Raw genomic sequence first — 21897 nt, 5'->3', positions numbered from 1 at the left:
TACATGCCCTAGTACTTACTTAGACATGTTTTGTTCTACTATTTATCCAGTAGAGGGCGCCATATGTACCTCCCTACAGAGGGACTGGAGCCCAGAGCAGCCTTGATTGGCTTCAGATTTGTTGAAGAGAGCAGTTTGCCTCAATGGTAAGTTAATAACTTTATTTGTAAAAATAAACAATGATGCCATAAGTGTGCTGTTTCAATTCGGCCCACTATGCTAAGTTGGCTGTCTCCGGCTACAAAGGGCTGGCTACCCAGAGCTGAGAATAAAGGTTTGGACTCAGTGGTGTGAAGCCGCGTTTCCAAAAGAGTTACCGTTTCCTCCAGAGCTACAAATAAACTACATACACGTACCATTATCGTAAAGGAGGATGGGGAAAACCTGAACATCTCGTGCACCAAGTGCACCAAGCAGGAGAGGCAGAAGAGGAGAGGCTGAGGCTAAGCTAAGCTAGGCTAAATTGTAGTAACAGTTCTCCCATGATCTTGTGATCTCTTGTCCCCAGCTGCTCAAGGCCGTGCCCCACTGTGCTTCGTACCAGAAACACATCCAGTAGGCGAGAGCACCCGCTGTCAGTCAGAAAAAACTGCTGCATGCTGGAACACGGTGCAGGTGAAAAATGTGTGACAATGAAGGTTATCTTTCAGTTAATAAGAAACCAAGGAGGAGTTTGAGCTGTGGCAGCCTTAAACCTTTAAAAAACTGTCCTAGTAAAGACCCATGCTTTTAGATCAAAACAGTGGACTGAAAAATCACTATACAGTATGTGACCTCCGGTGCTTCTGAAGTCAGCTATAAGTGGATTCTTAAGAAACTGCAGTTTTTTGCACTTTCAAAATGGCCTCAGTTTTCAACCTAAAAAGCTGCTGCTTGTTCTTGAATGGACTCGATGCAAATCCAATATGTTACAAAATGATAGAACAGACAGATTACCATTAATAAAAAAATGCAAATGGTGACTAGATCAGATTTTAAACTGCTGTTTGTTTTACCAGTTACTGGGATTGCGAATTTTGCTAACAGCAAGAACTGTGCATTCCCGCCACCTATGCTCATGCCAAGCTCCCTTTTACCTACAACTCATAAACACCTTAACCTGACATGCCAGATGGATGTGTGTGTTTCACACATCCATCTGGGAAAGCTTCAATAGGAAACATTTGAGAAAAAGCAGAGGATTTGAAAAAAGTTCTGCGTGTGATTGGGTGAACGTTCAGTCTATCACATCTCTACAGGCCAATTAGAGCAACAAAACACGTGACGTAGCTGCTATCGAGCTGCGCGTGCACAGCTAGTGAGGAATAACTCGAAACATGGTGACTATAGACATGTAAGTACCCAACTGTTGTCGTTTTTGAAAATATAACAACTCACTGCTGTTCTTTCTTCTTCTTTTAACAAAGAAATGTTGTCAAGTTATGATAAAACTGGTGCTTTAGCAGCATCCACGCTAATCTCTTCCTCCATAACTGCACCAGCTCTTGCTGCTGCTTGTTTACATCAGGACTCTGCTGCGCCTGAAAGTACTGCCCCTCGTCGCTGATTGGTCCTGTCACTTTCCAACCAGGCCCAAACGGTTCAGATGGGAGCTTTGCAAGATGGATTCGCCAGTGATAAAACAAGGAAGTGGGCAAATCCATCTGCTTTGCAAGGTTATAAACACCTTGCCAAATTACTTGTCCAAATACCCCACAACAGTTTAATAACACCACCTAGTGTACAATGTGAGTAAAACAACAAAAAAATCAGACAAAACTATTTACAGATGTTTTAAACAAGAACACATATATGCTCCTACTCACTGGAAATTAATGAACAGTGACTATGTGCAAAGGTGCAAATCATGTGGATGGAGGCTGCTACTTCTTTTTTGTTAATTGCTTTGATGTCAACCGATTCACCTTCACATGTGTTGATAGAAGTACAACTTGACTCATTTTTTTGATGTGCCTACTTTAAGATTTGTTTGTTTGTTGATGTTTTTTGTCCAGTTCATTTAGAATGAATTTTGTCGCAGTGTTTAGAAGGCAGCATGTGATGATGCAAATTTTTATATATATATATATAAGGCCCCCTGAATGCATTAAAGCCTAACCAAGGGGACCGTGGGCTCTACTGAGTTTGTCTTACTTTTTTGAGGTAAAAGACTTTAAGAAAAATAACAAAAGCACAGATGCCTGATAAAGCCTCTTGAATTTTGTAGAAATGCATTTGTTTTCCAACTCTGTCTATTTAAATGCATCTTATGCAAGTTCATTGTCCTCAGAACATTTGCCTTACAGTTATGCAATGAAAATCATCAACAAAATTGGTCAATTAAAAGCACCAAGTACTCTAGAGTCAAATCAAATCTGCCCTGAGCTTCGTCAAGCACGCATATACATCCAAGTTGTTTGTGCCGGTGTAATTTCAGGACTGCACTGTTATTGTTACTCTGACCCTGTACTTTGAACAAAACTGTGTAGTGTAATGCAGTTATGTTTCTGCTCTGCGTTTGAAAGACGATAGGAGTGGCGGGGTTGTCATGCAAGAGTATTCAAAGAACTCTTTGTGTTTAAGCGTCGGTCAAAGCCAGAGACATCCTCCTGGTATTTATTCCAGGGTTCTTCCAGATGCTGCAAATTGTATCAAATTGGGCCACATTAAGGCCTACTTTCATAACATGGAGAGCTGCCTCATGGATCTTCCCTGTATCCAAACAGGGTAATTTGTAGACTGGGGGAGATTTCTACTTTGAGATAAGATAATAAGCAAATGAATGAAGGGATTGATGCAATAAGCAATTATTACAAGTAATGGATAATCATTAGGTTTGTATATTACGTAATTGTCTGCTTCAGGCTTAAATAAATAGGCGAACCGGAGTAATTTTCCTACGCAGAACGTGTCAAAGCAAAAACGATACTAGTGTGCATGCGTGAGGAGCTGACGCACGCGGACGTTAGCTGGACGACCCACAATTTAAAGGGCATCATTCAACGGCTTTGACAGGTTGTCACTTTCTCCGTTTTTAAATGGCTAAATTTTAAGAAATACGAAGTATTCAACAAGGTGAAGGTAAAAGGTAGGTAGGTATTAGAGTTGTTATAATTAGCAGTGAAGTATTGCTTATTGTAGTGCATTATTTAGCTGAAATGTAATGGTAAAAAAACAGGCTATTATGGTTTACCGGATTAATTAAGCTAGCAAATGCTATGAAATATTTAGCTAACTTGTATGTACAACCTAAAAATACATGAACAAAACTAAACGGGTAATAATGTTCATACTTTAGCATATTAGATAAATGAAATAGCAGTAACATCTATCTATCTATCTATCTATCTATCTATCTATCTATCTATCTATCTATCTGTCTATCTATCTATCTATCTATCTGTCTATCTAGTCTGGACTACCTAGCTCGGCTAAGCTAAAGAGTTGTGAACATAAGCTTTCTGGTTCAATAAAACATAATTTTGTATAAAAATTGAATCTACCAGCTAATAAATAAGTATAGATAAGTGGTTAGGCGATCAGGTTTATTTAATTACATACCTGGCTGAAATCGATTCATAACAGTTTTGTAACAAATCCCACATGAAAGTACATGTTCAGATATTTCAGCAGTTTAAAAGAGGTGTTATCAGATGTAATATCATCAATTCTTTGTTGTAACAATGCTTCTTGGCAATAAATCTTATACCGCTAGAAAGCCTGTTTATTACCCTTTTAAATGGTGCCACATTTGTAAGGAACATGCATTTGTGGGATGAGCAGCAGAGCTGAGTATGTGGGTTGCGCCCATGAAAAATTTGCCAAATCTTCTCTGCCGATGCCAGACAGCTTATTTTGCTGTTGCTATTGACTCTTGTTTTGAGCTTCTGCTACCCCCCAGTGCTGCCGAAACAGACTGCATGCAGCCAATCTCCGGTCCCATAGGGCTGCCAGTAGGCCTGCCATGACTGCCCTTCACCGTCAGGCCTGTTTGTGCCGGTGTCGGCAACACGTGCACTGGAACCTGAACATGTGGAGGAACGTTATGTTCAGAGATGAGTCCAGATTCTGCCTGTGGCAGTTGGATCATAGGGTCAAAGTATGGAGAAGATGCGGAGAACGCTATGCTGATTGTTGCACCGATAGAGTAACATCTTTTGGTGGAGGCAGTGTGGTGGTGTGGGGCGGCATCTCCCTCACTGGGAAAACAAAGCTTGTCATCATTGGAGGCAGTCTCAATGCAGAGAGATATCGAGATGAGATTCTGCAACCAGTGGCAATCCCATATCCCCACAGTCTGGGACTGAACTCTATCCTCCAAGATGACAACGCTCGCACCCACAGGGCGGGGTTTATCAGAGACTACCTCCAGAATTTGTCTTGTTTGTCTTGTTTCTTCAAACTTCAATCATCTAATCCAACAAACAAGAGTCGATGGCAGAATAAGCTGTCTGGCATTGGCAGAGAAGATTTGGCACATTTTTCATGGGCGCAACCCACATACTCAGCTCTGCTGCTCATCCCACAAATGCATGTTCCTCACACATGTGGCATCATTTAAAGGGGTAATAAACAGGCTTTCCAAGATTTACTGCCAAGAAGCATTGTTACAACAAAGAAATAATCTACCAAACACAACTTTCCTTTCTTTTTGTGCTAAGTTTATATAGAGGTCCTGGTCAATCAGCAGAAGTATCAGTGGGGTTTCAGTGGGCCATATTGTAATGCTGTTAAATAACACCACCTCCAAACTGGTCAGTTTAATCAACACCTCTTTTTGTAAATGGAACATTACATTCCTTGTGGCCTATCACAGAACTGTTGTATTGCAGCTAGGTGTGCTAGGTAATGCTTTATGAAAATAACTACAGTGAAGAACAACTAGAACGAACATATTAAAATGTTTAGTTTCTTCAACAGATATTCCAGCAATATCCAATTTAGTATGCTAAGTCTAATAAAATCGGGGTGAAGGGGTAAATCTGCTAATAAAAGGGCACTAATACCCTTCAAACATAGAGGTATAGTGATGAAAAATATCATAGGTTTTGGCAGATAATAGTGTAAAAAGTTGAATCTGTATTCCAGATAACATTTTGAGATGATATATCAGCTTTACATGTATGTATAGATCATATACTTGAGTAATGGTAAAATGTGATGCACTGTCAGGTATAGGTGGTTGCCTAGAGCAATGGTTCTCAACCTCTTTCGGCCGCAACCCCCGAAATAAAGGTGCCAGAGACCGGGGACTCCCACTGTACCTGAACACAGCCATGCACAATTTGGAATAGTCATGTGCTGACAAGGCCGTCCATAAAGGGGATAAATGGGAGGGGCCCATGAAGATCAGCAAAACCATGGTCCATTGTAAAGTTAAGCTGTGATATCCATATTTTATATTCAACCTGAAAAAATAACCACTCTTATCAAAGAAGCAATCTTTTGTTAGGCCAATCATTTGTGCAGTAAATGACCTTCCTAAAAATGTAAATCTCCTTTGTTAAAAAAAAATTAAATGATTGGTAAACTGCTGTAATGGGTTAAAAATGGCAAAAAAACAGTGGAAAAGGTGGTGAAATTGGATTTTAAAAGTAGAAGAAATGATTTAGAAGTGGCAAAAATTAGGTAAAAATGGCAAAAAAGGGAAAAATTGGTTTAAGTGGCAAAATGGGTGTAAATAGTAGTAAAAAGGAGTTAAAATGTGGCTGAAATTGCTTTGAATTGGCAAAAATGGGTTAACTGAGAAAGAAAAAAATAGGCAGATACTGGCAGAAATGGGTTAAACTAGCAAAAATGGGCAGATCAGATGGTGAAATGGGGTTAAAAAGGGGAAAAATGGGTGTAAAAAGTGGTTAAAAGGGGTTAATAGTAGCAATAATGGGTCAACAGAGGCAGCATTAAGCTGAAGTGGCAAGAATTGGTTTAGAAGTGGCAAAAACAGGCAGAAAAAAAGTGGTGAAAAGAGTTTACAACTGACAAAAATAGATGTTAAATGGCAAAAATGTGTTAGAATTGGTGGGCAAAAAGGATTAAAAGGGGTAAAAAATGTGACAAAATTGGTGTAAAATGGCAACAGTGTAATTTAAAAAATATTCTTAGCATTATTATTTTTTAGGGCAACTGGAGACCCCTTCTCAGTGCCCCGCGACCCTCAAGGGGGTCCCGACCCCAAGATTGAGAACCACTGGCCTAGAGTCCTACACACTGGCCCTTTGGTAACCATGAACAATCTGAATGAAGCCTGAATCATAAAACTACTATCAGACTGTCTACTTCACAGCTCCTTTTTAAGATCAACTGGACTCACTGAAAACATTTGGTGATGTTTACAATCAAAAAGGTGTGTTTATGTAGGTACTGGTATTGGCTAAAATGAGAAGTATTGAATGTTGGCAAAAATCCTGAATCTGTAATACATTTGATTTATAATACAGCACCAGATGAAACCAATGATTGAGGCTACTTTGGTCGCAGGCATCAGCTCACTCACTCCCAAAGGTCACAAAGCAGAGAGCAGTTTATGGCTTCGCCAGTTCACGCCCTGGTCACCTTCAATGCAGCTGGGGTTAAAAGGGCCACAGTCTACGACATCGACACCAACCAGGCAACGTGCCTGCTGGAGGAGGCCGTCTGCTGGACAGTCAGAAGACAAATGTGGCTTGCTGCTCTAATTAGATTTCTCATGGGTTGCAAGATGAGCTGTAATCAGCTGTTGCACTCAGCCCAAGTCTGCACACAGACATGATATTTCCTTGGAGATCTTACAGAAAGGAGGACAACGCTGACCCTTCAGTGTACAGTAGCCTTGTTGAAATGTTTTTGTTAAAGAAAATCTCCTATGAGAGGTTTGTATATCCCAGTTTGGTGGGAAGTAGATGAATGGGCAGAGTAATGGTATTCCTCTCCTCTGCTGTGTGTTTTGGATAGGAGTCATGTTAGTGGTTGGTGTACAGGGATCACTCATGAGAAAGACCTACATCTATGTGGGTAGAAGGAGAAGAGGGAGCCAACTCTCTCTGGGTTGTTTTAAGATCTCATGGGAGAGGAGATGTGTGTTGTTTCCAGACAGTCAGAAGGAAAGTGATGATGCAGCATGGATGAGAGTGGGAGATGAATGGGATTTGTTACATAACCTGACCAGTTTTCCAAAATATCAGATTGAGTTTAAACAGGGAGCTTCCTATACCTTTTAATGCAGCCTTTCCAGGATGCAGTTTCTGTTTGTTGTGTGATACATGAATACGATTGAATACGATTAAATAGGGAGCCTGCACTTTATAAAACTGATTGTCTTCAAATTAGTATGAAAAAAAAATGCATTTACTTTTGTAATCCAGCAATTAGTGCTGCAAGTTCTGCAACAAAAACATCTGGCTTCCTAATTTTATGATATTGTTGTAGCCGGTCTATGCTAATGTAGACTGAAGTCAACTATATTCACGCAGCTGCATTCACGATCATCCCAATATGTAGATGAGAGAAAAAGACGCGCAGTAACATGATGTAACTTGGCAGAGAAAGCGCGTGTGGGCACATGGACCGAGCGGTGCGGCGAATGAAGCAACAACAGCCCGACAAGGGGGAGTTTCTTCTTGCAAAGCGCATGCAATCCCTACAAAAATTCCCGGTGACTTCAGATCCAAGGAGGTGGTGATATTCATGGGAGCACGATTCAAACTCTCACTTTGGAGTCTAGGAGAACAGCTTCAGCAGCCTCTACAGCCAACACGCTGCTCTCCCTGCCTTCTTCTTAAACATAAACTGAAACAGATGGATTAATGTTTGCTTGAAATAACATTTTTTAGCGCTGGAAGGTGAAAGGTTTAGAGTTTCTTAGTGTTTTTGGACTGCAGTAAGGTGCTGATTTGACAACCTGAATACATTCTGCGCGTTAAGTCTCACCTGGGCATTATGAAGAGGTATCCTGGATTTTTTCATTCATGGGAGAGGATGCCTTTTTGTTGAAGTTTGCAGGCTAATCGCGGATATTTTTTTAATTTGCTCTTATTTTAGTGGCTTCCGTTACGCAGTCTGCAATTTTACGCGGTATTTTCAAAACACTGCATGCTCAAAATGGACCGTGCAGGATTTGCCGTTTTAATGCTGTTTACTGTTGCGCTGGTGCAGAGTGGTGACAGTGAAAAGGACGCAACAGGTGGGAGGAAAGAGGGTGCAGGGGCCGGCCGGGGGGTCTGGGACCTTCAGCAGTCCCGGGAGAGGAGTCAAGGTCAGTCGCCAAGAGGACCAAAGGACAGTGGACCATCCGGTGAAACTTCACACCAATCCAAGACTTTGATCCGAATACCCAGAGGAGCAGCGTCCTTTGGGGATGTCAGGCACATATCGGCTGCAGCACCGGTTCATGCGTCAAGCACCTCCCGGGAAGAGCTCGTCTCTGCGCCGCGGGATGGTGCGCTGCGCACCGTGCGGCACCCAGCCAGCCAGCAGCACAGAACCAAAGTGAACCGCAGGCAGAGCAGCAAGCCCAGCTCTACCAGCACCAGGAGACTTGTAGGGTAAAAATGACAGCCAAGTGCTCCACAGTCTTCTATTCAAATGTTTCACTTTGCTTTATCCAGCTGCTAAAGTTATTCAAGCTCAGTATTTTTAAAGAATGTGTGTGACCTATTTTACTGTACATGAGTCCATGTGGTTTACTGTAAAGTAGTGGTGGCCCACTTTAGCAGAACCTCCTTTCCTGTAAGGCAAACCAAGTGATGATGTAACAGAATAACCCAGTGAAAATAGCTCCATATAAATACAAAACCAGTAAGAATGTAAAGTGCATCAAAGTGGCATCCATGAGGGAAACAAAATCTGTGCTACAACTGAGTATGAATGCCTGTAATATATCGATTTTGTCAGCAGGGTCATGGCAGGACATGGAGTGATTGCTGAGGTTAAACCCTGTTCTGATTACTAAGCTGATAGTTGAAGCATGTAATGAGCAGCAAATGTATATAAATGGTTGAACTGCATCTGAACTATTTTGCGACTAATGCAACACTGTGTTATCACCATTTCCTCCCATTACTTCACATTATACTATATTTAAATCCTAGTAGGAGAGTAGCTGCAGACTACTTCAATGTGTGTGCCCCAGTTTTTGTGCTGTTGCCTGTGGCCATGTTTTGTAGTGGCTCATATGGAGTCTTGGCTGCTGGTGAATATTTGCAAATTTTCTTGGTGATCAGAAACACCTGTTTCTCAGATGGCCCTCTTTTAGCGCTGCAGATCCTGATTTTTTGTGTCTCTGCTAAACTCCAAACAGGACGATGGGTTGTTTTCATATTAGAGCCCCTTTCTGTTTGTTAAATGAACCCTTGCGCATCAAGTCCTGTTCGTTCAATAGGGACAAAGCATGATACACATTGGAGGGGAGAATGTTTACATAACAATCAGAGGTGGATTTGAATGGCTCAACCAGGGTTGAGATACAAATGAAATATCTCTTTAGTGTGTCAAGAGAGGGGCCTCTTACCTTTAGGAAATTGATTATTTATATGGCCAATTTATGAGCATTATAAGCAGTCAGAGGATTCAGCCAGATGGGTTTACTACCTGTCTTCAGCTGTCTGATACCATGACCAAAAACAAGACGACTTATCAACTTTACTCTTTGAATAAGATTAAACACTTTCAGGATACCAGCAAAAAACAAACTCTAAATCTGTTCTAGCAGCATGGCAAGAAGTCTGAGGGGCTCAGTATTAGATCATTTGTTGTCTTTGATATCCAACAACTCAGTCAAACTGTTGCCTCCTGTCTGAAATGTACAAAACATTGACATAACTTCAGTAACAAGACTAACTTATTTGTGCCATTGAGATAGTGTTCTCCCCATTTCTTTCACTTGCAGGAACATCAGATCACAGATAGACCCAAGATATGAAGTTTTGTAAGCTTTGGTACTTTTTAATGCTTTTGATCACATGGCATTGAAAAGTATCCCATTTTTGACTACTTCATTCACAGCTGATGGTATGCTTTAGTATAAGATGACTCTTCAGCATCCTGAAACCAAACACTCACCCTTAAACACCTGAGAGAAATGATGGGGACATTTTTGACATTTTATTGACTTTGTGCATGGATTAATTTGGAACATCATTCACTATAAACATGCCCTGATCCATCATCCCTTAAAACATCATTTCCCAACAAATCCATCAGCCAGACAGTTGCACTGATGCATGCTTATTTAAAGCCACTTGTAAAGCAAATAGCTGGATCTGACATGCTTTATTGCAATATGTAGTGAATGCCTTGCTCAACATTGCCAAAAAACCCCACTCATGTTGAATGAATGGGCTTCTTTGAGTTTAAAAGAAGCATAAAGTTGGCGTAACATAAATTTTACAGGAACATTACCTTATAGTAGTCTGCTCTGTGATTTTAACACTTTGATTCATTAGCTTCAGATGAATCATCAGGTGCTTGTTAGAGAAAGTGCTTTCATGACACATTTCCTCTTGGAGTTCCCAGTAAGCGTGCTCCTTTACTGCACCCCAAGGCTCTGGCAGTGCTCTGTTCACTTTACTCTTCACGTTCCTGTTGACTCAGAGTGACTCCCCCGTCTGTTTTCATGCACCTGTCAGACATGTGACTGATTCAGATAGCCCCAAGGTGAAATGATACACCACAGCCGCTTGTTGGGGTTGAAATAAAAATATAACTAAGTGTGAACATGGTGTTATCTGTGTTTTAACCTGAGGCGTCATCATAATTATGTCGTACAAAGTTCTCCATTACATACATACGTTTAGCCCTGGTGGAATTTGAATGTGATGACTGAGGTTTTTTGGCACGAGCCTGGCCTGATGTGTTTGATTTATGACAAAGCTAAGCCTGCCAGAGGGCCCAAACAACTGCATGTTATCCCTGTGACGCCTGAGTAAGACTCGCAGTATCTAATGAGCGCAATCCTACCGAGGTCAATGAGTCAATTCCTGTTATCTTCTCGAATCACCGTGAGTCAGACATCCACTTACTGTAATATCTTGTGAAAAGATGATGGGGCACAGAGCCATGGCAGCGCGTTGACTTGTGCCCCAAAGTTGCTCTTGCGGTCTGGTGCCTTTTCATCTTTCTCGTTGAAGAAATTGGCCTGCACTGCAAGTGCGGATTAAAGAGTGCAAAGAATCCAGTTATTACTGTTAAAAACTTGTCATCTCTAATTTGCTCAGTGATTTATAGAAGATGCAGGGTGCTTTTCATGTCCCGTGTGTTTCGCATAATCCCTTCAAGGCTCAGATAACTCTGTATTTGTTTTCGCTCTGGATTTTTCGCTTAATACAAAATGGGACTTGTGGGTCCATATTCAGATAGAGTTTCATGACTTGTCCTAAAAAGTTTTTTATTGAATGAAATGTAATTATAGCAAAATCTCCGAGGTGTTCATATCGATAGAACGGCCACATCAGGATGATCTGAAATTATTACAGCCTTCGCAATCAGATCAGCTTGTCATGCAACGGTTCAAGGCCCTCTGTCTTCACTCCTATTTCTCAAATATTTAGAAGACTCTCTTTTTATTGCTTGCTGTTTCACCCTGGTTTATCTGTGTCTTTCTTTGTTAAGGCCTAATGTGTGTGGAGGTCAGCAGTGCTGTTCAGGCTGGGCTTTTGCTCCTGGAACCAACCGCTGCATAAAACGTAAGTAAAGAAACTTGATTGTCCTTTAATCATTTAAAATCTATAAAGAATTTTCCTCCCAATTTAGAATTTTAGCTCAAAAGACAAAAAGAATTGAGTTAAAAAACTCAGGTCTTATGTAGTTGTAAGGTATTTTAGCTTACTGACATACATTATTAGAGCTTCCTGAACTGGTGCACTCTACAGACAGAGAGGCTTTACAAACTTATGCACACAGACTGAGAAATAACACAGTAAATGCCTACTAATGACCGTCCTGTCAAGTGGAATTGCCCAATGAAAGTTTTCCTTGTGTGTTACTGGCCACATGGATCTGTTCATCGTGTGCTCTTTGCCTTTCCTTTTCATGTGCAATCCTCACATGAAAATTAGTTCACTAAGCACTTGGCTGTCTTTTGCCTCTAGAAAGACCTTAATTATGGGTGGAACCGCGTCTTCATTTGTTTTTTTCTATGGCAGTGTTGAATATCTTACCACCCTAGATCATTAAAAGTAAAATGGCAGCAGCTTTGGGAGAATATTCAGCCACTTGTTTTACCAAAGAATGATTCAACTCTGCTGTTTTTGAACTTCTTTGAACTGCTGACTGAGAAACTGGGCTAGTATGTTAGAGTCTTAAGATTGACCTATAAGGGGCCCAGTTGGCTGCAGCTTACACCAGATTTAATCTTTGCATGTCATGTTTCAATTTCACGTTTATGACCACCATTGTTTGCTGCAGACTGAAATACACATTGGAATTGGAGCTTTTTCAGAGTTATCTTTAAATTTTACAAGTGAAGTAAAAGCAGAAGCAGCTGGCATTTTCTCACAATCATGGACTTCTATCTGGTGTTTTATCACTCTACTACTTCTTCTTTACTTGTTTACCCCTTCTTCAGTTCTCTTTTAATTATCTCCCTCACACAAACACACACAGTTAACACACATTTCAGCTTCTTGATTACACAACAAGCTGATTGGCCTCAGCAGCCTCCTAATTAGATCTCCTTCTCTCCTGCTCGGTGCAAAGCCTCCTTAGATTTTTTTCTCAAGTCCTAGCTAAATGCACACTTACCAAGGTGTAAATTACATCTAACACAAAGCTGCAGTTACCCAAATTATAAGGGTAAATACTCTGAATCTGCCAGAAAGTAACAGGTCCATTCTAACGCTGCTGTGTTAAACAAGTAGGACAGTGCATCTGAGCAGCCAAGGGTCTGTCCAACCATCTGGACCCTCTTAGAGCTTGGCCCTCGCCCAGGTCTGACTGGAGGCCTTGCTATCATCAGCTGAGTGAAGCCCCACTGCAGGCAAAGTGCCAACACAAAGGCCCCAGACTGGAGCTGGGACTGGAAGCCCCCACATTGAAGACCTCCATGGAGGAAAACAGGCTATCTTTACTCCGTCCCTGCCAGAGACCAGGGCTGCTGTATTAGGAGATGGCAGCATGAGAAAACATGTTCACAGTAGGGGAAAGAAGAGGAACAAACCTGGGAGAAAAAAGTAAAAACATAACGTGGGTGAGCTAAGTTGAGGCAATTCTCACTGAAGGGATTAAAGTAATAACTAATATTAAAAGTGTCAGCTGTAGGCTTCAACAGCAAGGCTAGAATTATGGCATCTTGACAGTAAGAGTTGTTCAATGGGCTGAGCTCAGAGCAAATACATGACAGGAATTGTTGTTCATGGAGTGTACTTATACGTCTTTGGAAACCTGTTTATAAAACACTCCACGTTTGGGTCTTTGTGGGTCTAGTCTGAGATTGTTGTCTGGTTCTCTGAGGACTTGGCTCTGCCCATGTCCTGGAGGGATTGGTGCTGACTGATTCTGTTTTAAACTTCAGGATGGATTGTTTGCAGACTTGTTTGTGTATTTACGCAAATTCCATGTGCTGAAAATAGCCATAGTTGTGTGTGTGTGAGGAAGCTTTCATCCGTAAAGAACAGAACATTTAATTTCTGAATCATGTTTATTTCTCTTTTAGCAATGTTAACCTCTGTAATTACAGATTAAAGACTTTTATGACCAATATTAACTGTATTAATGATGGACAAAAATCAAAGTTGTGTTAGGCTGTTAAAGTGGGTCCAGGTGTGAGCCCAGCTCTATTTCCATCTGTTGACTTGCAAGCGCCCATAGAGATGAATGGAGCATATTGTTCCTTATACTTATTCCCCTCTGTTCTGGAATTCACATCTGTTCATTCAAAAAGTATTGTTGCTAAGATGAAGAGGAAGGACATATTGTGGTCTCGCCCACTCACAACCTAGCGTTAATCCTGTCTGAGTGACAATAAAAGACTGTAGCTGCTGGTTTTTACAAAGGAAATGATGATATATTCATGTCAAATGCTGCAAATGTTGAATTCAGTTTCTAAAATGACTTCAGCCTCTACATAACTTTCATATGATTTTCATGAAATTTTACACCAATGCTACCATTCATAAAATACACCACCAACAGATTTACAAAGCCATTCATAAAAAAAATCCTACTCAAAGTAAACCATGGGAATGTTTTACACACGTAGTTATTACCAGAGAGAGTAAACAGCAAGTTATTGAAATGTGTACTAAAAGTTTGCTTTGGGATTACTCACAGTAATCTGTTTACAAAACAGAGTTAGGATAAAGTTTGAGCTTTGGTAAGTTTTAGGATAAATACTGTAACCCTCTATTAGATGTTGTGTGCATATGTGTACAATAACTGTTTTGAAGTTTTGGCCTACAGTTTTTCCAGGAAACTAAACAAGTCATATAAGGCGTTTTGAAGCCAGTGTTAGGGGAGATTATGGTCAAACTTGGTATTTTCTGTTTTATTCTTTTGGAGGCTTTAGTCTCATCTTTGCACCACCTGACTGTAATCGGACACATGCACAGGCTATTAGGACTCAGACAGACAGCTGTAGGAACTGTGGCATGTCATGGAGTCAGCAAATGGACAAGAGTTTATTGCCATTCTCCTAACTAAATAAAGTTTTACTTAGTGTTGATGCTGTGTTGTGGTTATAAAGTTGCCACTGTGGACTGTATAAAATGAGGATGTAGTTTCACTGATGTCACCCATTGGGTGGAAGACATTATGAAGCCTCATAATGGCTGTTGTCATATTAGAAATGCTTTCACCTCCTACTTTTGATCTGTCTAGAAACAGGCAACAAGGTGAAGCTGGGGCAGGCCTGACTGAGACTTAGCAGTAATACCATAACCTGGGGTATTTGAATATTGCCATGTTATCTCTTTAAATACTGTCATGATGAGATGGGCAGTGTATTGTGCAGATTCTTCTAATGAATTCCTTAAAAGTATGTGTTTATTTCCAGCAGCAGAGTACTGCCTGTGTTAGAAGATACCATAAAAATAATGATTTAAAGCATTGGTTCCCAACCTGGGGTCCAGGACCCCTTGGTGGTGCAGAAAACATCTTGGGGGAGGGACTCACTGCTACTGGTACAATGTGCGCTTGGCACATTGGCACAAATTATTACTTGTATGATGTGATTTTTAATAACATGATGGTTATACCGTACACCCTGGAAAATTTGGGGGGTATAATTTTTTTTTTTTTTTCTAAGATTTATTTTTGGCCTTTTTGCCTTTATTAGATAAGACAGTGGATAGAGTCGGAAACAGGGAAGAGAGCGGGGAGAGACATGCAGGAAATAGTGCCACGGGCTGGATTCGAACCCGGGTCGCCTGCGTACATGGCGCACCTTAACCAATCAACTACCAGCGCGCCCCTGGGGAGTATAATTTTTGAATACCACACAATCCTTTCTCCTCCTTTCCACAATACACACTAGCACTGGCTTCAGCGCCAAAGGTTACCGATGGGATTGCAGTGGTTAACTAGGATACCATTTTAGTTTAGCTTGTTAACATACAAACAGTTGCCTACTGGGGCAAAACACACAGTACAGCTGAGACAGCAGGGTTGTTTTTTTAACAACTGACCTCATGGTTTTGCTGGATAAAGTTTAGTGATAACTTAACTTGATGGTCTTTGACCATGTTCATTCAGATTTGTGTAGATTTTTAAATTCCTTCAGATGTCCTTCAGTTGGTTCTGTCTCTGAAATGTGCAAAATTTCAAGGCGATCTGTTCAAGCATAATGTTGATGAATATATTACAGTATAGTTGGGCTGATGAGTCACATTATCCCTGATTGACTTAGATCCACAATAAGTAGATAAACTTTATAAAATCTGAATTAATCGCATGCTTTAGTGTCCTTTTTAGCACACTTTGGTAGAGCCACTGCAATGTGTCCCTGCTGCCACAGTGATGTAAAATAAGTCCTCCACTGCTCCTTCATTTTTGATACTCACAGACAGCTCAGTGGACAAGTCAACAGTCATCTGGACATTTTGTTATCAACATTTACATTTTAACTGTCCCCTTATTTCCTTTTTAATCCATAACAATTTCATTTTTCCAAGGTTAAATTAATGTTATGAACTTCCTGTAAAAGTAGGTTTGGATCCAAACAGCAGGTCAATTACCCTTAGTTTAAGACAGTAGAAAAATCCAAAATGACACAAAAAACAGTTTTGAATGCAAGATTGTAAAATTGGAAAGTGCGATAAAAAGGATGCAATTAATCATGATTAACCAAAGAATTTCTGAGAATAACTGTGACAACAAGTTTTGATAATTTGACAGCCTTACCCTACCAATACAAACCATGGTGCCGGCATAGATGAAAATAAACGCTGCTACTTTGTGAAGCTCATACTGGCAGGGTCACCATCCATCAGAGTTATGTAGTGCTGCTATGGCTTCTCAAGTTGACTTGGCTGTTTTTGTAATTGGATTAATGGCATGGTTTACCACACACAGAGTGAATGTACAGGACAATATAGAGCACTTTAGTTGGGGGAAAGACTCCCTGCGGCACAGACAGGAACTGGCTTTACATTTTACCTGAGCTCATAGAGCTCCCTGAAGTGCAGGCGTTCAGATTGTGCTGTGGAATTCATTTCACCACACTATACATCACATTTTTTACACAAAGCACGTGGTAGACTACATATGGCAACATGCTGCAAGTAAAGCCAACAGTGAGAGCACAACCATCTAGGAGAAGAGCAGCAGAAGGCCCCTTATTTAAAACTGTCTTCCAGGGGGCAAATGAAAGGTGCATCATTCACATGGATGAATAAAGTTGTTTTCAGTCTCTTAAGCAGTCAGTGATTGACACCGTGAGACGCAGTGGAGAGGAGTTTCTTTTTGATTGCCTTCCAGCTTTCCTTGGCCTGCTGTGCTGCTCCCAACCCAAAAAATAACTGCTTATGCACAAAGTCTCTCTCCCTCTGTTTCTCCTGCTTACCTCTGCCATCAGAAGGTAACTCTCCCTCTCTTTTCAAACAAAACTGTAGCATCTAGCATGTTTCCCTGATTCCATCATGTCCCTGGTGTAGTGTGAGTTGGAATAAAGCAGGGAAAAGAGAAAGAGCCATGTTAGTCATGTTTCGCTTTTGAGTCAGCTTTTTAACAAGATTTTCATGGATGTCCAATCCAGCACAAATGTGGATTTATGTGATTGAACTAATGAAACGATATCACAGTAAGAGTATGAATTCTTTCCTTTGACCTCATTTTGAAAACATATCTTTAGTGGGATAGGCTTTTAAATGCTTCTTTTTTCAACATGTGCAAAGCAGCTGGAAAAGTATCAAGGACAAACACGTGTGAATGTGTCCTGACCCCCAGTCAGCACCCAAATATGAAGTTCGTCATCTTCCCTGAATAGATACAAGCCATGTCAGTTTTCTTTTGTGTTAACCTCCCTGACACTCAGTTAAATTTCTGGATATAGCCTCTGATCTCACAGTGAGACTTGTCCTCTCTGTTCAGATAATAAATCTTCTTCAAGGAATCGGCTTTAGGGCATCTGTACATCAATAGAAGCGTGATAATTGCTCTTATCTACACTAGTCACATGTTTATGTTTTCAATGGTAGCAAAAAGATTTATTGTGCATAACAAGTGTTTGAACTGCATTGTATGGGGCTTACGGCACTTACACTTTAAAGCATAGCATTAAACACGCAGCTTGAGGTCATGAACTAGAATCAAGCACATGATGTTGCATGCACAGGGACCCAATGAGTCACCACAGCGCGAGTTGCTCTGCTTGTTGCTGCTAGCATAACTCAGCATCCTGTGGAAAATATGCAGTATTGAGGCATTTTATAATGATTAAGGAAATTTCATTTTTTCAATTTTATATTTGCCATTAATCAGCAACTTTAAGGCATTTAGAGTGGTGGAAAAAAAAACAAGTCAGAAAGAAACATTACCTCCCCAAAGGCTGAATAAAATGGGACTGAACACTGCTGAGAACCAAGACTTTTCAGCAGCAATCTTAGTTTTACAAGAACAGCAGGACGCTTTAAAAATTCTGGTGTTTCTTGTGACGTCTTCAAGCCGCACAGACAGCCACAGAACCTTCCTCAGCTTTATATGACCTGTGAGGATTTGTAGGGGTTGCACAGTTCACAGTTAAGGGCATAACTCACTTTTGGCAGTCCTGTAGAGTGTTCAGGCCCATTAGACAGAACCTGTAATCAATACACACCCCATTGTCCCAGAACCTGTCATTAACCCAGAGCCTGGACAGCTCGCTCTCCGTCTGTCTTCACAAAACAGGAGTGCTGCTTTCTCCTTTCCAGCTGGTACGTATGTTTGTAGGTTGCAATTGGTCCTGTTTCGACCTCCTGTACCACATGTTTTTCTAATTGCTACCATAGATGAAAGCATGGTGAAAATGAAGAATTGCTAACTGTCTGGACCCTAGACTTCTTCCTGTAGATTTTCTCTCCTGTTTATTTGTGCTTCTTTGTTCATGAGCTGTCATAACACAGAAATAATGAAGAGATAAGCAGAGCAAACTTTGCCTTGCTGAAAAGTATTCGTCAATATTTGCTTCTCCTTCTCATGACACAAAAATACTCTCATGGATCCCTAAGCAGTAAGCTTATAGAGCAAAAATGTGCTTGATTGACACAGCAGTTACAGCAAAGACCCCCCTCCATCAGACATGCACACGCTCCCTGAGCCACAGTGTTGTTAGGGCAGCCAATACTTGACCGTATATCACAGCACCCTTCTGCTTTAAGACCATATGGAAGTTGTTGGGATGTGATCCCTCAGGAGGATGGGGTTTGTGGCTTTTCGGTGAACACCACGTCTCTCAGAGTCAGCTTTACAAGTTACGGGCACACGCCCCCACATCCAGATATCCTCCTCAAAGCCCAGCATGTGGCTCATTAGAGACTGTATGTGGGAGTCAGAGGGGTGCAGTGGAGGCACGCTATAGCGTGGCTTTAAGTAATGTACACAGTGTCATGGGTCAGCGGTAGGTTAACAAAATCCCCCCACAGAGCTGAGGTGGGTTTTGAGAATAAAGCTTCTACTACTGTACTGGCCTGAAAAGCCCACACTGTGATTGAAAAATGTGCATCTACGACAGATGCACCTTAAGCTAGTGAAATATTACCCTTGTAAGATTAACCACAAAGAGAAAATAAAGGATCAGTCAAACAGTGTGAGGCTCGCTCTGCTCTGTTTCTGATTAAAACAACACAATCTGATCTTTAGAGCTACAATAACAGCAGTTATGTTGTAGACAGCAGAAGTAGCTCTTGGAAAGCATGAACCAATAGCACTACTCCAGCAGCCATGTGGAAATCGCATGTTGTAAAGAGATTAACACTCGCTTCAAATGTGTAGGCAATTGTATTAACTGCTCAATAGACAAAATCTGACTTTTTCCATGGGTAGTTAGTCAATTTTTTTTAAGCTTGTCTCTCCTCGCTGCCTCCTTCAGTCTTAAACACTTGACCTATTTCATGAGATCTGTCAGCTTTGATGGTGACTCCTAAAGAGAAGCTCCTGCTGTCATCACAGGAGGCTTCCCAGACTTCATTCTCAGGCGCAAGAGTTTAAAGCTTGTCAGTCATCCTCTTTACAGTTGCAGCAAATTTTATAGCCTATTTTAAAGTAATTAAAGGCTCCATTTTATTCAGTCTTTGCTTCCACCACATGCACATAGCTAACATTCAGTCTACCGCGTGTGTCCGTGCATTTTTTTGACTGTATCTACTAAAATAAAACATAAATGGAAACTATGCTGCAAAGGTAAGATGCTGTAAGTATAATGTCTCATAGGATTTGATCCATTTCCTAACTTCCCTTCCCTCAATTACAGGCTTTGAAAGGATCCCATATTCTTCTAAATTCTGATCTCCGGACCAATTCCCAGCCTCTAAATCTTATAATGGCGCATAATGTGCTGAGCCTGTAAGGGGTCCAAGGCTGTTGCGATTATGCTTTCACTATCAATATTATTTTCCAAATTTCAAATTGGTAACACTGTTGACCTGTGTAAAGTGAGAGATTTCACTGCATGTTATAGTTATGTCAGATACTGGTTTCAGATTGCCTCCCTGGATGAATGAATGGACTGTAAGGATTTGATGGGTTCTATTACTCTGGGTCTGAGTGAGGGGAAGGTGAATCTCTGGTGGATTGTAATGGGCTGGAAATAACCCCTAGGTTGGAAACAGGAGTCAGTGGAGGGGGTACAAGAATGGCGAATTTCCCTCCAAAGACGCACATGCAGACCTGAGCTTATAACTGTAAACCAGCAGAGAAGTTATACAGAATACTTATTACTGCAAGAAAGTTACTTTAAAATATGCATGGATTTTCCATTATACTACCTTAAATCCAGTCAAAGCTTTGACATAATAGTTTAGTAATTTAGTTTGCCTTATTAGAGAAGTAACAGATTAAGAAGAGAAGAGAAGTAATAAAGTGTATACTATTGCTAGAGGGATACTTACATTGAAGTAGAAAGTTGCCTGTGGGAAGACAGATATAAAAAAATAAACTTTTTATGCAGTAGAAATTGGATTTTTTTTTTATCAAATTGGAACAACATAGTCAGAGAAATTTAAGAAAAAGGACTGTCACCCTCCTCAACACCCTGAATGCACTAGGCTCAATGCCTTCCAAGGCCACTCTCATACATTTCCTATCCGAAAAAAACAAAGTGCGTTCGACTGTTTTTGGAAAAATAAATTTAAAGTGCAGTGCAGCTGGCTCGCATCCTTCCAGTGTGTACAGAAGCAGAGAGGAAACAGCCATTGGTAGAATTTTTCTGTTTTCTATAAAGAATCAACAACTCTTCAAGAAATGACTAAAAACTACAAAAATGACCAGAAATAGCTACAAACAAATAAATTAATCCAGAGTAAACTGGCTTTTCCGTCTCTCCTAACTGGCTTGTGTTGCCTTACCCTCTGTTGTTGCAGCCTCTTGCTCCTCTGCATGCTGTAATTCCTCCCCACTGTATTCTGGCCCATATAAGTAATCCTATATGTCTTACGCCAACATTTTAGTATTCAAATCATTTTCATTTGCACTGCTTTCTGCCATGTTCCTCCCATCTGTGTTCTCACCTACTGATGTGATGTTTTGATTCCTGTGCCGCCCCTCTCTGGAGGTGACTCTTTGTGGGCAGGCACAAAAAAGACTTCCAAAAAATCTGCAACATGGAGTTTTGCAGGAAAATGAGCAGGGGTCCTCCTTTGCAGTTAACATCAAGAAGAATCAAATTTTTGTTATTAACATACACTCACTGGTCACTTTATTAGGTACATGGCAGCAAATCAATGTACTGTACTCCGATGGCCTCCATAGTAACCAGATCTCAATCCAACAGAGCACCTTTGGGATATGATGGAACAGAGATTCACATCGTGGATGTGCAGTCGACAAAACTGCTAATGCTATTGTACCACTATGGACCAAAATCTTTGAGGAATAGTTCCAGCACCTTGTTTAAACTATGCTACAATGAATTAGGGCAGTTCTGAAGGCAAAAGGGGTCCAACCTTGTACTAGTAAGGTGTACCTAATAAAGTGGCCGGTATGTGTATCATCTGCAAATTCTACTGTTGGCTACAAAGCCCCTTAAATTAATACTTATGTTGCATGACCTCAAAAGAAAAAGTCTGCTTCCATGTTAATAATGCCCTTTATTGCTGATTCGTCCATATCAGCACGTTTGTTTTGAAGCTACAAAGCTTCCGACATCAGTCTATTAGCGTCCTCTTTTCAGATGACTGGATCTGGACACAAACTCCCAAAACTTGGCCAGCCTGTCTCAGTCATAATTAAGCCTGAAGTGGCAATGCCAGGAATGTTTGTCATTTCTCCTCTTTTATTTCCGATGGATTCTCATTTTATTATAACTTGCGCAAAGTAATA

At 40.8% G+C, this 21897-nt stretch overlaps 1 protein-coding gene across 1 annotated transcript in view; it reads left to right on the top strand.

Annotated features, from left to right (window-relative positions):
• Nucleotides 1–7638: 7638 nt before the first annotated feature.
• LOC121526055 (latent-transforming growth factor beta-binding protein 2-like) overlaps nucleotides 7639–21897 on the top strand; it is a 133918-nt gene continuing 119659 nt past the window's right edge. The window contains exons 1-2 of the mRNA XM_041812342.1: nucleotides 7639–8498; nucleotides 11563–11636. Coding sequence (XP_041668276.1) covers nucleotides 8047–8498; nucleotides 11563–11636 — 526 coding nt within the window. The 5' untranslated portion in view covers nucleotides 7639–8046. The remainder of the gene's footprint in view (nucleotides 8499–11562; nucleotides 11637–21897) is intronic.

The sequence above is a fragment of the Cheilinus undulatus genome, linkage group 18 (assembly GCF_018320785.1).
Source record: "Cheilinus undulatus linkage group 18, ASM1832078v1, whole genome shotgun sequence".
NCBI lineage: Eukaryota > Metazoa > Chordata > Actinopteri > Labriformes > Labridae > Cheilinus > Cheilinus undulatus.
Note: the sequence above shows the minus strand (reverse complement) of the source record. Positions and strands in the feature narration are given on the sequence as shown.